Here is a 25,783-nt window from a genome sequence, read left to right as displayed (position 1 = left end):
CTGGTGAAAGCTCACATTGATCAGTGCCCTTAAAGGTTCTGCCCTGCTTCTGAGATACGAATCAAAAAGTAAATATTTGGCCAGGGCAATGGTAAGAGACCTGCTTAATTTACTTTAAACAGTACCATTAGGTATGAGCTGTGTGACTGTTTATTAAACAGAACCCCTTATTTTGATATCTAATTTGACAATTCTTTGGTTTGTGGAACAATTGGATTGGACATGCCATTCTTCAGATCAAAACAGCTCTGGAAAATGAAACTTTTATTGTAATTTCATTCCTAGCCTTCCTGAAATACTGACTCATACACCCCAGTGTCAGGGACACTTAACACTTTGGAATCCCATTGAAAGTGATTCTTGGTGATATTGGTGATTCTTGAATCAGGAGACATCCCTGTTGTAACAAGGTGTAGAGCTGGATGAACACAGCAGGCCAAGCAGCATCAGAGGAGCAGAAATGGAAACCCTGTTGACCTAGTAGATGCTAAATCTCATGGCAGTATCAGAATATCGTGAGAGAGTTTTGGTGTAATGACTTATCTTCTAAACGATACAGTTTATTTCAGTTTTATATAGCAGTAACATCCTAAATTATGTACTTAGAACTTTATTATGGAACATAACAACTTAAAACAAAACAAATTTGGCACAGAAGTGAGAGTGCTATCTCTTGACCCATACATGATGAACGATATATAGTTAATACCACTTTTTGAATATATATCTAAAGTGTTGTAAATTTTATCCTAGGCTCGTGAAAACAGAAGAATTTTATTTGATCTTACATCTGTTTTGGAAGGTGTTCAGCTTAAGGTTAAAGAAGAGGAAGATCAAAGGGCAGAACTGCAGCATCAATATTCAAGTGACAAATATGTTTGGGACCTGGAGAGAGCAGAACTGAAGTGTCGTATTGAACAGGTACACTTTTCCATGCAAAGATTTCTACACGATTACAAGACTAACAATTACTAACCACTACTGCATCTGTGTGATCAGAGATATCCTGAGCTCTAATTGACTCGTTGGTGTGTGTGAATAATTTCAGAGAAGCTGTTTAACTAATGTGCCCAATTCCTCAACAAAAACAGAAGTTGTCGGGAAAGCTCTGCAGGTCGGGCAGCATCTGTGAAGAAAAAAATCAAGAGTTAATGTTTCTGGTCCAGTGATCCTTCTTCAGACCAGGTTCCTCAGTTCTGAGGAAGGGTCACCAGACCCGAAACGTTAACTCTGATTTTTTTTCTTCACAGATGCTGGCAGACCTGCTGAGCTTTTCCAGCAACTACTGTTTTTGTTTCTGATTTAGAGCATCTGCAGTTCTTTCGGCTTCTGTCCAATTCCTGATTGGTTTCTTTAAAACTAAAAGTAATCAGCATGGCACCACTTCCTGTTGTCTCCTGACTGGTTCCACAAGAAGTCCATTAGTCACCAGACCATTCTTTAATTTGCTTCTGTTATTTGACGATTTCTCACAAAGATAACAGGACATTTTACATATCTTCTTCAATTCAGAATAGAAGATGTATACTATCTTATCCTCATGACTCATCTCAGATTTACGTAATTAATGAGAGTTCCTTTTTAAATCAAACACTGTTGGTTAACGTTCATTTTGAGAGATGTTCTGCTAGAGTTTGTGTCTTCACATGCGGCTGTTGGTATGTGGAAGATTAGCTTTTATTATAAATGATAAAATTGCATATAATGTTGAAACTATATAATTTAAAGTTAATACAGAAGATTACAAAGTAGGCCATGCATACATTTTATTTTTATCTGTAGCTCAAATGTATAATAACAATAAGTGCGCTCATTCAGTTGATAGAGTCTTGAGTAGTAAACGACAAAACTTCCCTTTTTCAAGAAACAGCATATTAAAATTAGTCTAAAGTAGAATGCAGCTGTTATTTCCTTTCCCACTCTTCACAAAACAATCCTCTCAACTTTCTTCTGATAGAATGCCAAGTCCTTCAGAGGATTTAATACTGTGAAAGGATGTAAGGTTGTTCATGTGACTGTGAACGGTTCATGTTCTTATTCTATGATATAAAAATAAATGGAGCAGGCCTTCCACTCAAATAAAGCTGGGCTACATCTGAGTCAGTCATATGGTACTCAGGTGTGCTATATTGTCTACTGTTAAACAGGATATAATGTAGTTCCTCACTTAATCAAGTAATGATGATGAATTATTTAAAAAAAAGCTCAATCCTACTTGAATTCTAGGAAAATGTTTAGTTTCTGGCAGCACACTGTGTAACAATTTGATAGGATATTTACACAATACATTAAAGTATTACAAATTAACAATAAAAAAAAATGAGCTGACCTAAGCAACATTTCACAACAAGAATGAGAGAATGAGTGATGTTTGGACCTACCTAACCTGGAGGATTTGACACTTACTTGGCAGAAGCCAACTCATTAATCATGAGTCATAACAATCATAACCAAGATGACTGTTGAAGCAGGGTCTCTCACCTCTTCCAGCTCCCTGGACTTAACTGATTTTCAGTAAAGTTTTTGAGAAGATTTATAGCTCAGGTTGTGGATGAGGTTGTAGACTTGCTCACCGAGCCGGTGTATTTGATTGCAGCCATTTCATCAACCTGCTGGATAACATCATCAGTGTGCCTCTGGTGAAGCGTTGGTGCTCTGTCCCATTTGTTATTTATATGCCTCGGTTTGCTGGGGTGGTTGGCAACACTTCCGGTTCTGTTTTTCAGTAGTTTCTATTTTGGGTCCAATTCAGTGTGTTTGTTGATGGAGCTCTGGTCGGAATTCCCTGGCATATCTCTGTTTGGCTTGTGCTACTATGGGTGTGTTGTCCCAGTCGAATTTGTGTCCTTCTTTGACTGGGTGTATTGAGACCAGTAAGAATTGGCCGTGTCTGTTGGTGGTTAGTTGGTTTTTGTGTATCCTTATTGTCAGTTTTCTCCCAGATTGGCCTATGTAATGTTTCTCACAGTCCTTGCATGGTATTCCAAACTGGAAGAAAACTGACAATAAGGATATAATGTAACATACAAAACACCATGCAAGGACTGTGAGAAACATTACAAAGGCCAAACTGGGAAAAAACTGATACTGAGGATATATGAACACCAACCATCCACCAAGAGATAAGACCAATTCTTGCTGGTCTCAATACACATGGACAGAGAAGGGCACGAATTTGACTGGGACAGCACATCCATAATAGCACAAGCCAGACAGAAACATACCAAGGAATTCCTGGAGGCCTGGCATTCCAACCAGAACTCCGTCAACAAACACCTTGAACTGGACCTGATATACAAACCACTGAAAAACAGAACCTAAAGTGATGCCAAACACCCCAGCAAACCAAGGCATATAAATAACAAGTTGGACAAAACGCCAGTGCTTCAGTGGAGGAGCACTAACGATGTTGCTTAGCAGGGTGATGAAACGTCTGCAATCAATCACACACCGGCTTGGTGAATAAGTCTACAACCTCGTCCTCATTAACCAAAACAAAACAAGTTGTGTCCAATCCTTGACTGAAATTGCTTCCAAAAAAAAGCTCAAGTCATACCGAGAAATCTAGTTGTGCAGACAAAAGCCACATTTTTAGAAACATGAAATCAAAATCACATCATCTTTAGATACTTCTTTTAAAAATTTCATAAAAAGTTCCCTGATACATTTCATGACAACGACCTGTGGCTGCATGCCATATATTACTTTTAGCATCTCAACTCAACACCAAGAATAATACCAAATGTGCACAATGTATGTTTTTTATTATCATTGAACATCAGGTTTGAATTGTATTTGTAATGAACTTCTTCTTGTGTTCCATAAAACAATTTCACTTCATAATCAAGAAAGTGTCTGGTAATGGTCCATGATGTATTGTGCGCAGAGCATGGTGACAGTCAGTGGTTTGGTGTAGAAAGGAACATATGTACAGACACAAGTTACATCTCAATATTTGATCTAGACCTTGATAGTTAAGTTACCACTAAGCCTTAAGTTTTGTAATTTAGGTAACTTCCATCAATGTTTAGCAAGCATATTAAAGAAGATTGTTTTTCTTTGTCTTGAGCATAATTGAATTGAAAATATGAATCTTTTTAAATAGATTTACATTTGTACACTATGGATAGAATAGTGGAATGATTTTAGCCCCTAACTGTTTTAATCATCTGTGCAATGAACAGTATCTACCTGGTCTAAAAGTAACTTTCATTGTGGCATTTTCTAGTTGAAATGGAGGGTGTAAATACCAGTGAACAGCATTGCAGATATTTGTGGTAAGAAGTCACTCAGTTCAATGAGTTTTAACTGCAAATCTAAAAGCTTAATAACAGGCACAGTTTTAGCTAATTGGTTACATTTATGCATATTCACTCAATGACAATGTGTTAATTTTCACTAATTCAAAATTAAAACCTCAAAAAAAGTGATTTTTTTACAAATCAATTTAGCAACATCTATCATGAATGCAGCCCTTGAGATTGCATTTCCCAGCTTGAACCCAAATACCTGTTGCACTTTTTTATGATTTTACAGCACAGCTAGAAATTCCTTACCAAAATATCCACGGAAGGTAAACTACACAGACTTCTATCTATAGAGTAGTGACGACTGGATGATCCAAGGCACTGCTGTTGACATGGGGTGAGAATGAGATCACATTCCGTTATGCTATTCTGCTTCATTTTCTCATCCTGTTCATTCTGAAGGTTGCCCAGCTCACACTGCATTAAGCGCTAAGGAACTGGTGATGTTTAACATGATGTTAGATAACATAGTGTGAAGCTGGATCAACACAGCAGGCCAAGCAGCATCTCAGGAGCACAAAAGCTGACATTTCGGGCCTAGACCCTTCATCAGAGAGGGGGATGGTGAGAGGTTTCTGGAATAAATAGGGAGAGAGGGGGAGGCGGACCGAAGATGGAGAGAAGAGAAGATAGGTGGAGGAGAGTATAGGTGGGGAGGTAGGGAGGGGATCGGTCAGTCCAGGGAGGACGGACAAGTCAAGGAGGTGGGATGAGGTTAGTAGGTAGGAAATGGAGGTGCGGCTTGAGGTGGGAGGAAGGGATGGGTGAGAGGAAGAACAGGTTAGGGAGGCGGAGACAGGCTGGGCTGGTTTTGGGATGCAGTAGGGGGAGGGGATGAGCTGGGCTGGTTGTGTGATGCAGTGGGGGGAGGGGACGAACTGGGCTGGTTTGGGGATGCAGTGGGGGAAGGGGAGATTTTGAAGCTTGTGAAATCCACATTGATACCATTGGGCTGCAGGGTTCCCAAGCGGAATATGAGTTGCTGTTCCTGCAACCTTCGGGTGGCATCATTGTGGCACTGCAGGAGGCCCATGATGGACATGTTGTCTAAAGAATGGGAGGGGGGAGTTAAAATGGTTCGTGACTGGAAGGTGCACCTCCCCCCTCAACCCATCCCAGGCTCCAAGATGACTTTCCATATTAAGCAGATGTTCACCTGCACATCTACCAATGTGATATACCGTATCCATTGTACCCAGTGTGGCTTCCTCTACAGTGGGGAAACCAAGCGGAGGCTTGGGGACCGCTTTGCAGAACACCTCCGCTCGGTTCGCAATAAACAACTGCACCTCCCAGTTGTGAACCATTTTAACTCCCCCTCCCATTCTTTAGACGACATGTCCATCATGGGCCTCCATTTCCTACCTACTAACCTCATCCCACCTCCTTGACCTGTCCGTCTGCCCTAGACTGACCCATCCCCTACCTACCTACCCCCGCACCTATACTCTCCTTTCCACCTGTCTTCTTTTCTCTGCATCTTCGGTCCGTCTCCCCCTCTCTCCCTATTTAGTCCAGAACCCTCTCCCCATCCCCCTCTCTGATGAAGGGTCTAGGCCCGAAACATCAGCTTTTGTGCTCCTGAGATGCTGCTTGGCCTGCTGTGTTCATCCAGCTTCACACTTTGTTATCTTGGATTCTCCAGCATCTGCAGTTCCCATTATCTCTGATACACCTTTAACATGATGTTGTCATGTTAAATTTCACTATCATTAGGGTCTCAAGTCTGATGAACAGAGGTCCACTTGACCAAGGCTCATAAGACCCTGGGATAGCAGAAAGCCATCAAAATGCCCAGGAAATTTAAGACAGGGGAGCAACCAATGGCAGATAAGTTGTCTCCATTATAGAATGAACAGAATCTCTGAGGAACTGCTTCTCTGATCACAGGCTGTTTCTCCTGTGTTTGCTGATCGTAGGCTTCTTAGCTGAGGGGTGATCCCAGCATGGAGTTGCAATGCTATACATTGAGAAAGAAGAAGGGAAATGAACTGGTATGAGGGAGAAGGGGATTTTACAGTGGTTAGGAGAAGGAGACAGCAAAGGAAAGGGGATGGTTTAAACAAAAAATAGAGTTTTGTGGAAAAAAGCAGAAATAAGGTTTTGGATCTAGTGAGTTTTCTTCAGAGCTCTGATTTGCTGCGGCTATTTCTGCTTCTGTTTGAGAACAGTGTAACACCTCTCAGTAAAGGAATACTCAACTCTCTTGGAGTTAGTGCATATGCCTTTGAAATGCCTTAGCTGTGATCTCACCAGTTTGAAGAAGGGGTGATAAAGTGATTACTTTTTATGTAGAAGTGTATGTCAACTATTTCGAAAAGTAAACTTTTGTAGCTGTTATGCCTATTGTCTTGTGCCAACTTTTCAATACTATGATTTCTGGAAAATTGATGCTTTCCTTGTATGTTGTTGCTTTAATTTTAATGAAGGATTGATAACTGAATTCTTCTAATCCTGTTTTTGTGAGAGTGAGATTCCTTACATGTCAACATAAATACAGAAAGTATTGTAACCAGGTAATGGAATCGCCTCATAGGTTAATTAGTAAAAATGATAAGGGGCCCTTGAAGATCAAAATGTAGCCCCAAAATTCAAAATATCACCCTTGAGCACTGCCTTCTACTGTTTTGTTAGAGAAAGATATGAGGATTCACTTTACTAGATATGTATGGTAAATGTTTATAAATTAGAGATATATTCCTAATCAACCTGCTTAGGTATGTTAATATGTTATTTCGTCTGGTGCAGATGGGACTTGGAATCTGGGACTCCTGGCCCTGAGGTAGGGACAATAACACTTTAGTACAAGAGTCTCACTCCCACTACCACCACCACCATAACCTTTGAAATTTTTCAGCAACCCTGGACAGCTGGTTACAATTAAATTATGTGGATACACTTTCTATCACATTGACCAGCTTTAAAATACCACACAGGACCTGGATACTCCTTAGTAATATTAAGAAAATCTGAGCATCAATTTATAACAGGAATTTTCAATGCCCCTCCTAAGCCTATGCAGAACTTTTTATAAGCTCAATATTAAATGACACTTAGGCAGAACTGACTGCCACCCAATTTTACAATCCAGTACTTCTTGATGTGCTGAAACAGCTTCAGTTAAGACATGGTGACTCAATGGTTAGCACTGCTCTCTCACAACGCCAGGGATCTGGGTTTGATTCTAACCGTGAGCTGTGTGGACTTCATACATTCACCATGTGTCTATGTGGGGATTCTGCTGGGTGCTCTGGTTTCCTCCCACAGTCCCAAAAATGTGCAGGTTAGGTAGACTGGCCATGCTAAATTGTGAGTAGTGCTTAGGGATGTACACGCTAGGTGGATTAGCCATGAGAAATGCTGGAGTAGGATAGGGGAGAATGAGTCTGTTGTGGCATTCTCTTCAGAAGGTTGGTGCAGACGTGATGGCAGAATGGCCTGCTTCCACAGTGCAGGGATTCTACACTAGACACTTAGAGCAGCTCCCATTCACTGTTACTACAGAATGGTAATTTTCCTGTAAGTATATATTCAGGCAAATAATTCAAAAGTGCATTGCTTTTGTTGACCTTTCACAGCTATATATCGTAAAAAGCATTAATTCTGTTAATCCTTGTTTTGTGTGGAATTGTCTTGGATGTAGATTGTATTGTTATTATGTCTTTATTTTTTATAATTTTATCTCAAAATGATGCTGAATGGTGAATGTTGGCCTTAATCTTTAAAACATTTGCATGAAGTTTCTATTTACATAGACACAGATTATTTTCTCTTAAAACAATAAAGAACTCAATACTAATGCAGCAATCATATATGGACTAACAAATTCGTGGCATGATTTTAAGGTCACTGCTTCCACAGCTTTTTACCAACTGCCTTTGTAACATTCTTCAAATTCCAAGAATTTTGCTGTTAAATCTATTTTCCACAGTCTTGCAGCAAACATGTAGAACCAGATAAAACTGGACAAAACTTGGCCATCAGGCTATGGAAATGGATTTAGAAGTACAGATGTTGGCAGTATAAGAATCTAAACGAATAAAAGCAAATGCCATGAAATTAGATTACATATGTATTAAAATGAGACCATTTAACTGTTCAAAAGTTTGTGTGTGTGTATATATACATGTACTGCATATATAGTAACTGTCAATATTCTAATTACTTTGGAAATATAAAACATTCTATGGCCTAGTTTTAGTGGTTATCTCCTTAACAAACAGTACACTGCACAGTGTTGAAAACCTGAACACTTTACTTATAAATTAGTAATTCTTGGGTGTGAAATACTTATAAATTACTTTATTACTTATATCTGTTTAGCTGGAAGTAAAGGCAGAAAAACAGGACGTAGAGAAAACATCCCAAGAAACAAGAGAAGTATTTGGATCAGAAAGGAAAGAACAGAAGCAGCTGTTGGCGAATATCCACTCAGCAGCCATGGACCTGAAAAAACAGCTGGAGACCAGTGAGAGAAACTGGAGCAAGGAAAAGATGGAGTTACTTGAACAGTTTGATCATGAAAGAAAGCAATGGGAAAGTCAACTAAAGGATATGCAGAGGAAGATAGAGCAGGTGCTGTATTTAGCATATGTAAAATATCATGCAGAAACAGTTTGGAAAGATGTTAAAATGTTACTGCAAATATGAGTATTTTTAAATGACGTTTTCTTATTAACAAACTTATGTGTCACCATATAAGGTGACATTTATTAACATCACAGATTGTTTTGACATGAACTTAAAGTTGATTCCATAAGGAGAAAACCAATTTTTAAAAAATCTACTGCTTTAGATCATAATTTTATGTCGCCTTAATTATTTTCAATTCACAAGGAAATATTTCATGTGCCTGAAAACAGATTCCACATGTTTTATTTATTTCTATTGGTTTCCCACATATATTACAGATGTTCAACAAAGCAGTAAAATAAAAAGAAAAATACATTATTTTGTCAAAGCTTTTCCTCTTCAGGACAATTTGCAATAATACCAATGTAAAAGGAAAACCAAAATTTATACCGTATGAGAGGGGAGTGCGGATTAATTGGCAACTCAGGTTGATAGACTCATTGCCATGGAGAATGTACCAGTTCATGATGACTGACAATTTACTGTTGCTTAAATTTTAAACCAGGTTGGTTGGCTGTGGTCAAGACGTTACACTGAGAAGTAAAACAGAAAATGTATGTCACATTTTATTGAGTTCAGACAGGCATAATGCGTGCTCATCTTCTTTCTGTCATTGAAAAAAAAATCAGACGAAGAAATTATGCAGTGTCTCCACTCCATTGATTAGGAGATCAGATTTCGGGTTCACCAAAAACACGCTGGTCTTTATTAATAACCCATGCTCTTTATGTGTGATCCACAGATTCAATGTTTGGTTTAGATGGAAATCAGAGGCTTCCTCTGAGACAGCAGTCAGAAGAGCATTTAAAAGGCACAAAAAGCTTATTTTTTGCTCTTTAAGAATATTTCTGGCCCATCGTTTATCATTATTAGTGCTCAAGTCAAATGAGGTGTTGTGTATTTTTGTGCCAGATTTTTATTCCTTTGTTTCCACAACTCAATCAGAATCATGAATGAGTTTGTCAATGGAAACACCCAAGTCAGATGTTAGAAGAAATGGAATAACTCTAAGGGAATGGCATGTTGTACGAATGCACTAAAAATCCTATGTGTACAACTAACAGTACCTACACACCTGTATCTAAACAGAGGTAGCAAAGCTTTACTTTGACAACAATTGGGGAAGGTAAAGACTCCTGTTCTTGATGTACATGTGAAAACAGGCTGCTGAGCATAGATATGTCAAAGAGGCCCAACAAGTTATTGTGCTAGATGGCTTTTCAGAAGCAACCCAAAATATAGCATGCCTTAATTCATATAATGCTACATGAATACACTACATCAGTGCAGCCTGATTAACGACACTTGGCAAGATGTGACCAAACATGGTAGCAGGTACTGTCATGCCCGCTAGTCAACGGCTGCGAGGAATTGATTTCATAGGATGTAGATCAGTAGAGAGGCAGAAGATGAGCTGTATTATCTGATGTGAACACAAATTCTGCCAGGATGCAACATTACCTGGCACTGCCAGTTTTAGAACTGCCAGAGCTGTAATTTGCACATTGGGCTTTCTTTGTTATCAATTTTGTCATTTCATAACCCTCTACTCCAAAGCCTTAGCAAAGACAAAATTGGGTGAATGTGCTATTTGAAATTAACCACGAGAACTTTGCTCATTCCATCCACACTTTAATTATTTACATTCTTTAAAATTCACTTGTAAGCAAATTCTCTAGAGCACGATTATGCTACCTCATCTTGATCCAGGCTGCAAATGAATTCATTCACGAATAAAGGTGCAAGTGTGCTAATCCAAGAAATTTGAATGATGCTACTACATGACTATTCAGAAAAATCCAGCTTTAGTTATAAATATTTTCAACTATGAAGAGAAATCAGAGTTAATGTTTCAGTTCCGGTGACCCTTAGAACTTCAAGCACTTCTGAAGAAGCTTCACTGGACCCAAAATGTTAACTGTGCTTTCTCTTCACAGATGCTGTCAGACCTGTTGAGCTTTTCCAACAATTTCTGTTTTCATTTCTGATTTACAGTTCTTTAAGTTTTTATAAATATTTTCAACATCATTTTGTTAAAATGGGGAAAAATCTTCCTCCATATAAGTGGTGAATAGGTCCAACTTGAATATGCTATTTTCAGTCTTTTAAGTGGTGCTGGATAAAGATGATGATTAAAGGAATTTGTGACATTATCAGGACCGAAAGGAGGAGAAACCTGTTTGTGTAGTGCTGCTTCTAGCATATTGACATATGTCAATTCCCCAGGGCCAGGCAGCGCATCAGTCACAAATATATTGCCAAAAGCAGTTCCCATTAATAGTAATGAAGAACACACCACAGCTAGTGGCTCACAGTATTTATTCCCTGTGCCTGTGAAATCAACAATGTCAGTGCAGCACCACTGGAAGCACCATGTGAATTAATTTCTCCTCCAGCAGCGCAAGGAAAAGGTCGAAGTGGAAACACTTACAGCTCATTTTTAAATCTATAAATAAAATGATGTTAAGGATCAGATTTTATAGTAATGATGGCAGAATGTCATGTCATAACTGCCCTGAAACTGATTTTTCCTTGTAGTTGGTGCACAGGTTTTGCAAGTGTGGGAGGTATGTTAGATATGTGGGAAGATTTCCCAGGCTCTGACCTACTTTTATAGCCATTGTATTTTTGTGTTTATTCAAATAGGTGTTCGGTAAAAACTGTTTCTAATTTTGGTTTTTGATCCACTCTGGTATCAACTTCAGATTCTGAAAGTGACATTATGGCAACCAATTATATCACCTCATCCATAATGGTGAATGAACTGACCTCAGGGAAGATACCAATGATCATTTGTGTTCCACTTTGAATTAATAAATCATAAATATATTTGTTAGCTAATTATTGAAACAGTACAGTTTTTATCGACATAATTCTTTTTTCTGAATCTGCAGATTTATTGGGATGTCAAATCAAGTCAAGAGTATAAATTGAATGAACAGAAACCTGAGCAGAGACAAAAAAACTTCAGAAGAGATGATTGCGCATTGTTTAAGTTACACGAATGCAGTCAGCCATATGATGAAAATGTCCAACATTATACAAATGGTGCAAAGGCCCGTGGTGCAGAAATGGAAGCTATTACTTTGCATGATACAGATCAAGCCATAGAAAGGAGTAGAAGTGATCTACTGTTTATTGAGGAATTATCACTTGAACATTTAGAGGACGGTGGTGGCATTGAAAACTTTGGAAGTAACCAGAATGATGACAATAAAGTCTCCAATGTTTTGAATGTAGTGAGTAGTCTATTTTCTTAAATTACAATGTGTCATATACCATGTTGCTGATATTTGTGTACATGAATCATACAGTTTGTCATTTCCACAGGCTTTACAAGAATTGGCCAGAGTAAGTGAAGAGCTGTGCAGTTACCAAGAGAATGTGAAGAAAAATGTGAACCATGAAAGGTATTAATATATTAGCAATATTTTAAGCTGGAATTCATACTTCTTTGTCTTGTGCTAATTGAAATATAGGGAGGAGAAGGAAGAGAAAGAATATTTCACGGATGACTTCTCTGCAGGACTTTCTGACAAGGTGCATTGGTCTGACAATGGGATGGCTTGGTTTATGCCTTACATGAAGTTGATTTGAATAACAAGTGTAGTTTCACAGCTGTCAGACTGAGAAATTGTAGAAAGGCTCTGGAAATCTAGTTTCACTGAAGTAACAAAGAATCGGTGCAGTTTCATAGCTGATGTGGGAGGTCTAATATCCAGCTTCGCATACAGCTACAAAAAAAATCACTGCCTGAAACTACAGGAGAAGAGGATGATCTTTGGTTTTTGAGCCTGATCAGCAAAGTGTTTGATTTTAAGACTTATAAAACTTGTAAATCTGATTTGTTTTTGTGAATCTATAATAATGAGTAAGGTGAAGGCACTTTTGTTATGTTTATAATGAGGTCTGTCTCTTGATTTATCTTTAATGTTAAGGATTATTATTAAGTTATCCCAGAGTAATGTTTAGAGCCTAAGATAGTGCTAATGCTGTGTTTTGAGCAAAATGTGTTGTGTTTCTTTTTATATCATTTCTGGTCTGTAGATTGTTAGAAAGGCAGAGATGGTTTTTACGAGGGTGGTGTGCTCTTCCTGACAAATGTAGGAGGTCAGGGAGAATTTGAACGTTCCTGGAGACTGTGTCTGCAGGAAGTGTGTTTGGCTGCAAATCCTATCAGACCGGTTGGAACGGCAGTTAGAAGCAATGAAGAGTTTACAGGAACAGGGGGCGTGATGGATGGCAGTTTCAGGATGGTGGAGACACCACAGATACAGTTAGGTAGATGGCTCATAGAATCATAGATTCCCTACACTGTGGAAGCAGTCTATTGGCATCCCAGCCAGACCCATCCCCATCCCTGTAACCCTGCATTTCCCATGGTTTATCCACCTAACCTGCACATTCCAGGACACTGAATAGTTTAGCAGGCCCAATGCGCCTAACCAACACATCTTTGGACTATGAGAGGAAACTGGAGAATGCAGACGAAACTCACACAGGTCAGGGGAGAATGCACAGACTCCACACTGGCAGTCACCTGAGGCTGGAATTGAACCTGGGTTTTGGGCGCTGTGAGGCAGCAGTACTAACCACTGAGTCACTATGCTGTCCTGGGCTGACGGCTAGGAATAGAAGGAGAGATAGCCAGGTAGTATAGGAGTCTATCCCCATCTCAAACAGGTATGCCGTTTTGGATACTGTCAGAGGGGGTTGGCCTCTCAGGAGAATGTAGCACTGACAGCCCAGTTTCTGTTATTGTCACTGGCTCGATGGTAATGAGGGGTAATTCGGGTTTCAAGTGATCGATTGTAACAGAGGACTGTCTAGACTGAGGTACTGACAGACGTTTCTTCGGCCAACAGCAAGACATTGGGATGGTGCGTTGCCCCCCTGGTGCCAGGGTTAAGGATATCTCAGAAAGGGTGCAGAATATTCTGAAAGGGGAGAGTGACCAGCAAGAGATCATGGTACAAGTTAGTACCAACAATATAGGAAGGGAAGGGACTGAGGTTCTGCAGAGACAATATAGGAAACTAGGCAGGAGTTTATAAAGTAGGTTTTTAAGGGTAGCAGCACCTGGCCTTCTACCAGTATGACGTGCCAGTGAGAGTAGGAGTAGAAGGATAGAGCAGATAAATGCATGGCTGAGGAGTTGGTGTAGGAGGCAAGGATTCACATTATTGGATCATTGAGATCTATTCAGGGTAGAAATGACCTGTATAAGAGGGTTGGGCTCCACCTGAATTGGAAGGGGACCCATGTGCTTGAGAGATTAAGTAGTGCTTCTCAGAAGGCTTTAAACTAGTAAATTGGGCAGGGTAGGGGGTGAGGATATAGACTGGTATAATAGATGAGGGAAGCAAATCAAATAGTCAAGGCGCACAGGAGCTTGGCAGAGAACAAGGTACGACTGATAAATTAAACTGAATTTGCTTCAATGCAAGAGGCCTGACACGTGAGGCAGGTGAACTTAGGGCTTGGTCGGGAACATGAGACAAGCATATCATAGCTTGTGGTTTAGGGATGGATAGGAATGGCAACTTAATGTTCTGGGGTATAGATGCTATAGGAAGGATAGGAATGGAGGCAAGAGTGGAGGAGAGTGGCATTTTTGGTTAGCGAAAACATAATGGCTGTACTTAGGGAGGATATTCATGGGAGATCATCCAGTGATGTTCAGTGATGTTATTTGGGTGGAACTGAGAAATAAGAAAGAGATGAACAACTTATAGCGATTGTATTATAAGCCCTCCAATAGTCAGAGGCAAGTTCAGCAACTAAGTAAGAAGATCTCAGTTATCTGTAAGAATAATAGGGTGGCTATGGTAGGGGATTTTAGCTTTCCAAACATAGACTGGAACTGTCAAAGTTTTAAGGGCTTCGATGGGGAGAAATTTGATAAATGTGTACAAGAAAGCTTTATTACTCAATATGCAGATGTACCTACTATCGATGGAGCAATACTTGACCTTTTTTTGGGAAAGAAGGCAAGACACATGACTGAAGTGTCAACGGGGAAGCACTTGGCCAAGTGATCATTAATTTGGCTCATTTTACAATAGTTATGAAAGGGGATAGATCTGATCAAAAAGTTAAAAATTCTAAGGCCAATAAGATAAATAGTGTTGCCTTGAAAGAGTTCATATTAGAACATAGAACAGTACAGCACAGAACAGGCCCTTCAGCCCACAATGTTGTGCCGACCATTGATCCTCATGTATGCACCCTATAGAACATATTATAGAGGAGGAGGAGGTGGAGAATGTATAAATATAGATAAATCCCTCCGATCTGATCAAGTGTTTGCCAGAATTTTGTGGGAAGCTAGGGAAGAGATTGCCGCGCCCCTTGATATATTTGTATCATCAATAACTATGGGTGAGGTGCCGGAAGACTCCAGGTTGGCGAACATGGTGCCACTATTTAAGAAAAGCTGCAAGGAAAAGCAGGGAACTATTGACCAGTGAGCCTTACATCAGTGGTGAGTAAGTTGTTGGAGGGGTTCTGAAGGACAGGATTTACACGCATTTTGAAAGGTAAGGACTGATTAAGCGTAGTCGGCATGGCTTTGTGCATGGGAAATCATGCCTCACAAATGTGATTGAGTTTTTTGAAGAGGTGATATGAAAGATTGATTAGGCAGCCCAGTAGGTGTCTATAAGCATTTCAGCAAAGCATTCAACAACATTCTGCATGGCTTCTAAGGAAGGTTTGATCACATGGAATGCAGAGGGGTTAGCCAATTAGATAGAAAATTGGCTTGAAGGCAGGAGAAGTAGGGTGGTGGCAGAATGTTGCTTTTTGGACTGGAGGTCTGTGACCAGCGGTGTGCTGAAAAGATCAATGGTATGTCCACTGCTTTTTGTCATTTATGTAAATTAATGTGGAATGACTGTAGGAGATATGGTTATTAAGTTTGCAGATAATACCAAAATAGGTAGTATAGTGGACAGTGAAGACCTTGATCAGATGGGCCAATGGGCCTAGGAGAGGTGGATTGAGTTTAAATTAGATATATGTGAAGTGTTGCATTTTGGTAGAAAAAACTAGGGCAGGACTTACTCAGTTATTGGTAGGGCCCTGAGGAGTGTTGTGGAACAAAAAGACCTTGGAGAGCAAGTGCGTAGTTCCTTGAAATTGGAGTCACCGGTGGACAGGTCGGTGAAGAAGGAGTTTGCCTTCATTGTTCAGAACATTGAGAATAGGAGTTGGGACATCGTGTTGCAGATGTACAGGAAATGGTGAGGCCATTTTTAGAATACCGTGTGCAATTCTCGTCACCCTTCAATAGGAAGGATATTGTTTAACTTGAATGTGCAGAAAAGATCTACAACGATGTTGTCAGGAAAGACTGAATAGGCTGGGGCTTTTTTCCTGGATTCGCAAAAGCTGAGGGGTGACCTTATAGAGGCTTATAAAATCATGAGAGACATGGATAGGGTAAATAGACAAGGTCATTTTCCAAGTGTAAAGGAGTCCAAAACTAGGGGATTTAAGTTTAAGCTGAGTGGGCAGGATTTAAAAAGGACCTGAGAGGAAGCTTTTCCACACAGACACTGTGGAAAAGTGTAATGCGTGTCATGTATGAGCTGCCAGAGGAAGTGGTGGAGGCAGGTACAATGACCACATTTAAAAGGCATCTGGATGGGTATATGAATAGGAAGAGTTTCGAGGGTTATGGGCCAAATGCTGACAAATGGGAGTAGGTCAGATTGGGATGCCTGGTCAGCACGGATGTGTTGGACTGAATGGTCTGTTTCCGGCTGTATGACTCTGTAAATCAGCTTGAAAGTTGTGCAGATATTTGTTACAGAGAACCAGAAATGATCCTACCTTATGCAGTAAAATGTCTTATAACTTTTAATTATTAATTAGAATTAGGTTTATTGTCATGTGTACTCAAGTACAGTAGGACAGGAGTACAGTGAAAAGTTTGCAATGTCGCCCCTCATGGCACCATGTTCGATACAAAGAACCTTGGTACAAATCCTAGATACAAAAGAGAGAAATAAAAAAGAAAAATGTTACATTACCTTACAGTGATTCGTAGTATAAGTTAGAAAATAAGACATAAAGTTAAAAGGATAAACATTACAGTCAGAAAAATAGATTACAGATAAACATTACATTGCAGTAGATTAGCGCGGGAACTTTCACATGTGGTCTGACCAGCTGGTCCCCAATCCAACAACCGTCCCTGCTCCATTTTGGGCTTTCAGCCCACTCTGCTTCTGGTCTGCAGCCTGCTCTACACCAGGCCTTCAGCCTGCTCTGTTCTGATTCTGAGCTGCTCTGCTCTAGCCCTCAGCTGTTCCTCTAACCTGCTCTGCTTCAACCCTGACAAACATCTGCATAGGCCACTATCAGCATCCTCCAAAACTTGAGGCAGGAATTGTTGCCAGGGACTGAAACAAAAGGGTCTGAGCTTGACTAACTTCTGGTTCAGGAGGGCACCACAGTTAGGGGGAAAGGTGACAGTAGCCTTGTCCTTTTTTTTAAATATAGAACCTAGAAAAACATTTCTGTTCTCCAGATTCTCCAAAGAGTGCAAACAAAATAAACAAAACCACTTATCTATTTGGATCTCCTGTCACCTAAGCTCCTCTCCCATCAGATTAGACCAGCAGAGAAGCCACAATTGCTTACCAAACAGAATCAATCAATCAGAGAGGACTCAATGTTGTTAATAATTTTATCATTTTTAATCACGTAGTTTTTAAAAAATACTACCATCTATGTTATGTTTCTCTTTGACCCAGAGTAAAATCAGTTTCACATCTGCAAGAAAGTGAAGAAAAGCAAAATGAAAATACAGTTGTGAGAAATGAAACCTCTTCAGGAGGCAATAGCTGTACATCAAATGATATATTTAAAGCATTAAGTCCTACACTTTCAGAATTCAAAAAATGTTCTGGAAAGCTCCATAATGAGAAAATCTGGAATCACTCCAAGAAGAATGAGCATGGAGTTTTTCCTGGACTTTCAAGAGGAGATGACATAAAAGATGTATCTTTCTCAAGCAAAAGAGCTCCACCAGTTCCACCAAGGACATCCTCTTGGTACCTTGCAAGTTTAATGTTTCCACTGGATCTTGAAGATTTGGTGAAGGAAGATACTGGTAATTATGCAACACAAAATCGTATTGCAGAAAAGAGTTGCAGTAGCCCTCGTGTTATGAAAAAATTTGAAGCCCCATTGCAGGAAAGTCATCAGAAATCTTTCACAGATGGAAGACCTTTCAAGACTTTGGCACCACAAATTCAATGTGATAAGAGATCTGAAAACAGTAAGAACAATAAATATAGCAGGTGGTCATGTGATGTAACAAAGTTCGGTTTTGGATCCGGAAGCAAGTGCTTTGGTTCAACAGTAAAGACATTTGCTTCAGATAAAAATGTATTACCATCTCAGGAGCAGAGCCTGGGTGAAAACTTCAGCGCCGGACTTAGGCAAACAAAACCTCAATCACCCAAATATAGTCTGTCAGACTGTAACTTTTCATGCTGTACAACAACAGGGGTTTGCAGTACCAGTAGTGTGCTTGTGCAGTCCACAATCGGTGTACCTTCAAAACAACCTGATAACTTCAGCAAAACAGCTTTAAACAATGAAAGCTGCGGTCCTGTTGTTTCTGGAAAATTTATGAAATTAGCACAGAATGAGACAACTGTCCACCCAGGATCCAGCTTTGCACTTCAGTCTACAGGGAGCATCCATGCCATCAAACAATTTTCTTTAAAGTATACTGATTCAGCTTTTAGTCCGTACAACTCACATTACATCAACAACACAAAGATGGTAGGACCAGACAAGCATAGCAGTGGATTTTCTGGTTGGATTACTGATAAGGACAGCAGCCACTTGTTTGACAAGGGTGACATGATTCCTCAACATCTTTCCAGTCCAACATCACCATGTGCAAGGTCCAATGTTGATATTGTCCAAACAGTGTTGAGAAACAATGAAAGCTCAGCAAGTCCTTCCTCTCATGTGAAGAAAAATATTGCCAATCTTACTGATGGCAGAACAAAGCAACAGGCATCTCTATCAGAACCTTCGCACGATAATCCAAATAAGATCAGCCACCTTTTTCAAATGTTTCACCTGGATCAAGAGGGAAGAAAGAAACCAGGACAATCCCAGTGTGTCACAGTCCAACAGACATCATTACCCGTGGTAAGCAAAACTTTTGCTGCGTAAATTAAGTTTGACAACAGTGCCTAACAACAAAGGTTTCTTAATGTGATCCTGTATGATAAGTGTTGTTAATATTGCTTCTCTACTTTTAAATCTGTTTTCTCTCTGATCTCATGGGATGCAGATGTCTGTTCGCAAGCATTGTAGAAAGTGAAAACAGATTTCTAAGATTTCGAAGGGATCTGATCAAATGGGTTAATGGGCTGAAAAATGGCAGATGGAGTTCAATCTGGATAAATGTGAGGTATTGCATTTTGGTACCACAAACAAGGGGTAGGGCATATAAATTAATGGTAGGGCCTTAGGTAGTGTTATAGAACAGAGGGACCTAGGGGAGCAGGTACATAATTCTTTAAAGTTTGTGTCACATATAGACAGGATGGCTAAAAAGACATTTGGCACGCTTGCCTTCATTGCTCAGTCCTTTGAGTGTAGGAGTTGGGATGTTATGTTGAGGTGGTACAGGGCATTGATGAAGCCTTTTCTGGAATACTGTGTCCAGTTCTGGTCATCCAGTTATAGAAAGGATATTATCAGGCTGGGTGTTGCCAGGTATGGAAGGTTTGAGGCATAAGGAAAGGTTGGACAGACTGGAATTTTTTCACTGGAGCGTATGACATTGAGAGATGACCTGAAACAAGTTTAGAAAACAATAAGAGGTGTAGATAGAGTTAATGGTAGTTGTCTTTTCCCTATAATGGGGAATTTCAAGACTAGGCGACATATTTTTAAGGTGAGAGGAGAGAGATTTTAAAAAATCATAAGAGTCAATTTTTTTACACAGAGTGATGAAGTTGTGGATGCAGGTACAATTACAACATTTAAAAGATATTAGGTTGGATATATGAATAGGAAAGGTTTGGAGGGACTTGGACCAGGGGCAGGCAGGTGGAACTAGTTTAGTTGGGATTATGTTCTACATGGACTGGTTGGACCAAAGGATCTGTTTCTGTGCTGTATGAGTCTAATAGATATCCTTTTAAAGATACACAGCAATTTGCATGAATATTACTGATGATAACCTTCTGTTTTCTTTATTTTCCACCTATCATTGACAACTTATTTCTGTCAGCATTATGTTCAATGTGGACAATCATAAGCCGATTTTAAAATATTATGAACTGTTAAAAGCCTTCAGACCAAACAACTCCTTCCAGTAATGTTGATCTTACCTACCAAACTGTTCAAAATATGATACCTCTTTTCCTCCCCCAGATGTAGAAACAGATACCTCACATACGTACTTACAGCCTTTGCTTTACTTGCTGTTTCTTACAGAAGTCTAAAAAAATGCTCTACTAAAATGTTATTGTTATTGCTTAATTTTAACTTGTGATCCTGTAATTGAACATTTTGATACAGTGAAAAATGTGACATCAGTCTCCTTTGTAGTTCGAAAATTTTCAAATTTCCCAGACATAAGATTCTTGAGGTCTGGAATCATATATCTTCTGCACACTGTCAAGAGAACCAATGCTTCTCAAGCTTAAGTGGCCAGAATTTACACAGACCACCCTAGATGGCAGCTGACCAAGATCATATACAGCACTGATTTAATGATGTTACTACATGGAAGCCCTTTTGCAGCTACTACCACAAGCAAATGTGAAACCATGGCATGATAGTGCCCAGTTTTACAATAAGAACTTTTGCCCAGGCTCGGTGTTGAGATAATTGGTCTCAGCCTTTTAATTTGTATTATATAAATTTCAATGCCGTTATGGGGTAGAAATTCAGCTTTGGGTGTGAACCACAATCCAGTTAAACATTGTGTCCAACATTGTCCTAGTGCTTTCGCCACTCAATTTCTGCTCAAACCCATTTGCTTCTTATTTGGCGGGAAATCTGTCATGTGCCAGTGCAGTCTGGCAGTGTTTCGTAAAGTGATTTCAAAAATAAATTGCTTTAAGAAGTATTGAGGAGTGATAACTTGCAACTGTTTTAGCAATATAGCTGAAGGTCACAAAAAGAATAAGAATTAATGAGTAACCCAATTTTAAAGAGCTAAAAATGGTCTATTTAAGAAAATCTACAGAGAACCATTCGCTAGTTATGCTTGTAGACTCTAGTCAATTTGTTAGTAAATGAAAAATGTCATTGAAAAACATTTTAAAATGTTTAGTGCTGCCCTTAAATTCAGAATAAAAGCATAATTTTAATTATCTCCTCCAAGCACTGAGGATAACAGAAGACCTTTTTGCACTAGGTTTAATTTGTATTTGAAATTCCAGTTATTCTTTGCTGCTTTTGCTGACTTGTGGGTGAATTGCAATGAGAAACGCAATGCAACTGTATGGAACGTTCAGATGCTCATAATTGAATAAAAGTATGCTAAATATCCCTATTTTCTGCTCACTGTGCTGTAAGTTGTGTTTTAGTACCTTCTAAGGGTGGAACATCATGGGCTCTTCAAATGGTGAGAGATGTTGAAGGTACTTGTCATTTTCTGTTGCCATGGCTTCTTATCAGCAGTTGAGTTAGACTGCAGAACAGGTGTTCCTACAATTAGCCAGGAACTCTTGGGGGTGAGCTCCCGTCATCTAAACGGGTTGGGGCTGTGACAGCAAGTGATTAGTTGCCAGACAGCAAGAAGAAGTGATTTGTGATCCCACAAATGTCCAAAGTGAGCTGCCCCCGGCTTTGAAACCTGGCATCTGCTCCCAGTCTGTCCCTGTCACACACAAGCATGGGCACACACACACGCACACAATCTGATTCTCATCTAATTTCATCCTGTTTGTTTGTCCTTTTCAGCACAGAGCCCTTGTATTGCTTCTTTTTTTCCCTTTGCTAAGCCGCCAGCTATTGATCCAGATATCAAAACTACGTTTTTTTCCCAAAAATGGTTCCACTGTTGATTATTTTTGTACTATTTTGGTATCATCTACAAACTTTGCTTACAATGCACTTGTCAAATTGTAACCACAGTGTATATGCACTTTTTCACAGAAGTAGGTATATTTTAACTTTGTTGTTTTATTCTAAATTGAATAGGTATGCATTGACCATAAGTATTGGTTAAAGTAATAATGTTTTAACCCAGATCTTCCAATTCTGGATTGTTGGAGACGAGTCATACCATCCAAGATATGCATTGGACCCCCTCAGAAGTCCTGACACAGTGATACGATGGGAGCCCCTCGGAAGTTTAAACTTCTGATTGGCAATTTTCCAGCTATACAGAGCCCTGCATGAATGTCTCTGACCTTGGATTTGAGTTGGAAACTTGGAATAAATCCGTCTTTTTAACTGGGAATGGTTATCCAGGAAGTACTTGATGGATTAAAACCCTGGACCTCCGTCTCCCCCCATCCCCATGACCACCTAACCCTCTAACTCCCCCAAACCTTTAACCGCCAAAACCTTCCAAATGTCCCAATCTCCAAACTCCTGCCTGTCTGATCCTTCAACCACACTGACCCTTTGTCTATTGACCATCCAGCTGTCCAGCATTCACAACCCTTCTCCCTGATTCTCCAACTCCTTCTTATTATCTCCAAATCTTCTCAGCCTCCTGACTGCACCCTTCCTCAAGATGCTTTGAAAACACCTAACTCCTTCGTACCTGATCTTGCACCCTACCACCCTCCCCAGCTGGCACTTTACTACATTATCATTCTATCTTGCAATGTCCTACCATCTGTGCCATCTTGTATGGCATTCTATTATTCCATTCCTTCACTGTTTCTGAATCAAAGTCCAGAGCCTCCTTCACTAAAAATATCCCAAATGAGGACATGGCAGTAGCTTACCACTACCTTCTGAAGGGCACCTAGGGATGGGCAACAAAATGGTGGCCCAGCTAGTAATGCTCACATCTCATGAATGAATTTTAAAAAATAACATTTACCTGACACACATTCACAAATGTAGTGAAAAGCTATTGAAATGGAGTTTACCAGAATGCAACAGTTAGCTCTGTGAAAAGGGAGCACGGTTGTCTTCTTCCCAACTCTCACTGTCTGAAGTTCCTGTACTCAATATTGGACACTATGTCCATCAGGGACACACCATCAGGAATTAAATAGGCCACTAAAAACCTCTCCCTGTCTTCATTTCCAAATCCACTGCTCCCCCTCTCCAGCAATCATCCTCACCTCACTGCAGAATTCCGATAATGATTTCCAGTGAAGACCTTGGAGCATCACTGTGAGCATAATTGTAGTTTTGGTAGGGCTCTTTAACTTTCCAAACATAGATTGGGACTGCCATAATGTTAATGGCTTGAATGGAGAGGAATTTGTTAGGTGTGCACAAGAACATTTTCTGATTCAGGATGTCAATATACCTACTAGAGAAGGTGCAAAACTTGACCTTCTCTTGGGAAATAAGGCAGGGCAAATGACTGAGGTGTCAGTGGAGTAGTACTTTGGGGTCAGTGATCATAATCCTATTAGTTTTAAAATAGTGATGGAAAAGGATAGACCAGATCTAAAATTTATAGCTCTAAATTGGAGAATGGCCAATTTTGATGATACTAGGCAAGAACTTTCAAACACTACTTGGGCATGGATGTTTGCAGCTGAAGGGAAAGTTAGAAAATGGGAAGCTTTCAAAAGTGAGATAACAAGAGTCTAGAGACAGTTTGTTCCTGTAAGAGTGAAAGGCAAAGCTGGTAGGTGTAGGGAATGCTGGATGACTAGAGAAATTGAGATTTTGGTCAAGAATAGGAAGAAAGTGTATGTCCGGCATAGACAGCAGAGATCAAATGATTCCCTAGAAGAATATAAAAGCAGTAGGAATATACATAAGAGGGAAAACAGGAGGGCAAAAGGGCACATGAGATAGCTTTGGCAAATAGGGTTAAGGAGAATCCAAAGAGATTCTACTAGTACATTAAAGGTTCAAGAGTAACTGGGAGAGAATCAGGCCCCTTAAAGATCACCAAGGCTGCCTGTATGTGGAGTTACAGGAGATAGGGGAGATAGGAAATGAGTATTTTGCATCAGTGTTTACTGTGGAGAAGGAAATGGAATATGACGAAATAAATAGCGACACATTGAAAAACGTCCATGTTACAGAGGAGGACATGCTGGATGGTTTGAAACGCATAAAGATGGACACATCCCTGGGACCTGATCAGATGTACCCTAGAATTTTGTGGAAAGCTAGCAAAATGATTGCTGGGCCGCTTGCTGAGATATTTGCATCATCAATAGCCACACGTGAGGTGCTAGAAGACTGGAGGTTGGCTAATGTGGTGCCACTATTGAAGAAAAGTGGTAAAGAAAACCTAGGGAACTATTGACCGGTGAGCCTGACATCGATGGTGGGCAAGTTGTTGGAGCGAATTCTGAGGGACAGGATTTGCATGTATTTGGAAAGTCAAGGACTGATTAGGGATGATTGACATGGCTTCGTTCATGGGAAATCATGTCTCACTAATGTGGTTGAGTTTTTTGACTAAGTAATGAAGGGGATTGTTGAAGGCAGAGTGGTGGATATGATCTATATAGACGTCAGGATTCAACAGCGTTCCTCATGGTAGACTGTTTAGTAAGTTTGGATCACATGGAATACAGGGAGAACTAGCCATTTGGATACAGAACTGTTTCGAAGGTAGAAGACAGAGGGTGTTGAAGTCAGCTTTTCAGACTGGAGGCCAGTGACCAGTGGTGGTGGGCCACAAGGATCAGTGCTGGGTCCACTTCTTTTTTATTATTTATGTAAATGATTTGGATGTGAACATAGGAGGTATGGTTAGTAAGTTTGCAGATGACACCAAAATTGGGGAAATGTAGTGGATAGAGAAGAAGGTTACCTCAGAGCTCAACAGGAACTTGATTAGATGGGCCAATTGGTCGAGGAGTGGCAGACGGAGTTTAATTTGGATAAATATGAGGTACTGCATTTTAGGAAGGCAAATAAGGGCAGGACTTATGCACTTAATGGTAAGGCCCTAGGGAGTGTTGCTGAACAAAAGACACCTTGAAGTGCAGGTTCATAGTTACTTGAAAATGGAGTTGCAGGTAGACAGGATAGTGAAGAAAGCATTTGGCGTACTTGCCTTTAATGATCATTTCACTGAATATAGGAGTTGGGAGATCATATTGTAGCTGAACAGGATGTTGATTAGGCCACTTTTGGAATAGCATGTGCATTTCTGGTCTCCCTACTGTAGGAAAGATGTTGTGAAACTTGCAAGGGTTCAGAAAAGATTTACAAGGATGTTGCCAGGGTTGGAAGCTTTAGGGAGAGGCTGGGGCTATTTTCCCTGGAGTGTTGGAGGCTGAGGGGTGACATTATAATAGTTTATAAAATCATGAGGGGCATGATTTGGGCGAATAGCCTAGGTCTTTTTCCGAAGGTAGGGGTGTCCGAAACTAGAGGGTATATCTTGAAAGTGAGAGGGGAAAGATTTAAAAGGAAGCAAGGGGCAATGTTTTCACATAGAGGTTGGTGCATGTATGGAATGAACTGCCAGAGGTGGTGATGGAGGCTGGTATCATTACAACATTTAAAAGGCATTTTGATGGTTATATGAGTAGGAAGGGTTTAGAGGGACATGGGTTAAATACTGGCAAATGGAACTAGCTTTATTTAGGATATCTCCTCAGCATGGACAAATCTGTTTGCATGCTGTGCAGCTCTATGACTCTAAGCTCTGGAAGGTAATTCCAGCAATTGGAAAGCTGCCAAACTCT

The 25,783-nt window shown here is 40.0% G+C and overlaps 1 protein-coding gene across 8 annotated transcripts in view; it reads left to right on the top strand.

Moving 5' to 3' along the window:
• Positions 1-25,783, top strand: part of LOC125452497 (protein SOGA3-like) — a 115,296-nt gene that overhangs the window by 86,170 nt on the left and 3,343 nt on the right. For 5 of the 8 annotated variants that reach the window (XM_059645394.1, XM_059645397.1, XM_059645392.1 and 2 more), the window contains 3 exons: positions 754-921; positions 4,537-4,644; positions 8,631-8,741. Coding sequence is in view for 2 of the 8 variants with exons in the window: in XM_048531008.1 (XP_048386965.1) it covers positions 754-921; positions 8,631-8,882; positions 11,834-12,178; positions 12,270-12,349; positions 17,702-19,118 (2,262 nt within the window). In the remaining 6 variants the exon portion in view is untranslated. Of the gene's footprint in view, positions 1-753; positions 922-4,536; positions 4,645-8,630; positions 8,883-11,833; positions 12,179-12,269; positions 12,350-17,701; positions 19,119-25,783 lie in introns of those variants that run through there. The other 3 variants (XM_048531008.1, XM_048531009.2, XM_059645395.1) reach the window with 2 other exon arrangements.

Source organism: Stegostoma tigrinum, chromosome 4, assembly GCF_030684315.1.
Source record: "Stegostoma tigrinum isolate sSteTig4 chromosome 4, sSteTig4.hap1, whole genome shotgun sequence".
NCBI classification, from domain to species: domain Eukaryota; kingdom Metazoa; phylum Chordata; class Chondrichthyes; order Orectolobiformes; family Stegostomatidae; genus Stegostoma; species Stegostoma tigrinum.
The sequence above is the reverse complement of the archived record's forward strand: the minus strand, read 5'-3'. Positions and strand labels throughout refer to the sequence as shown.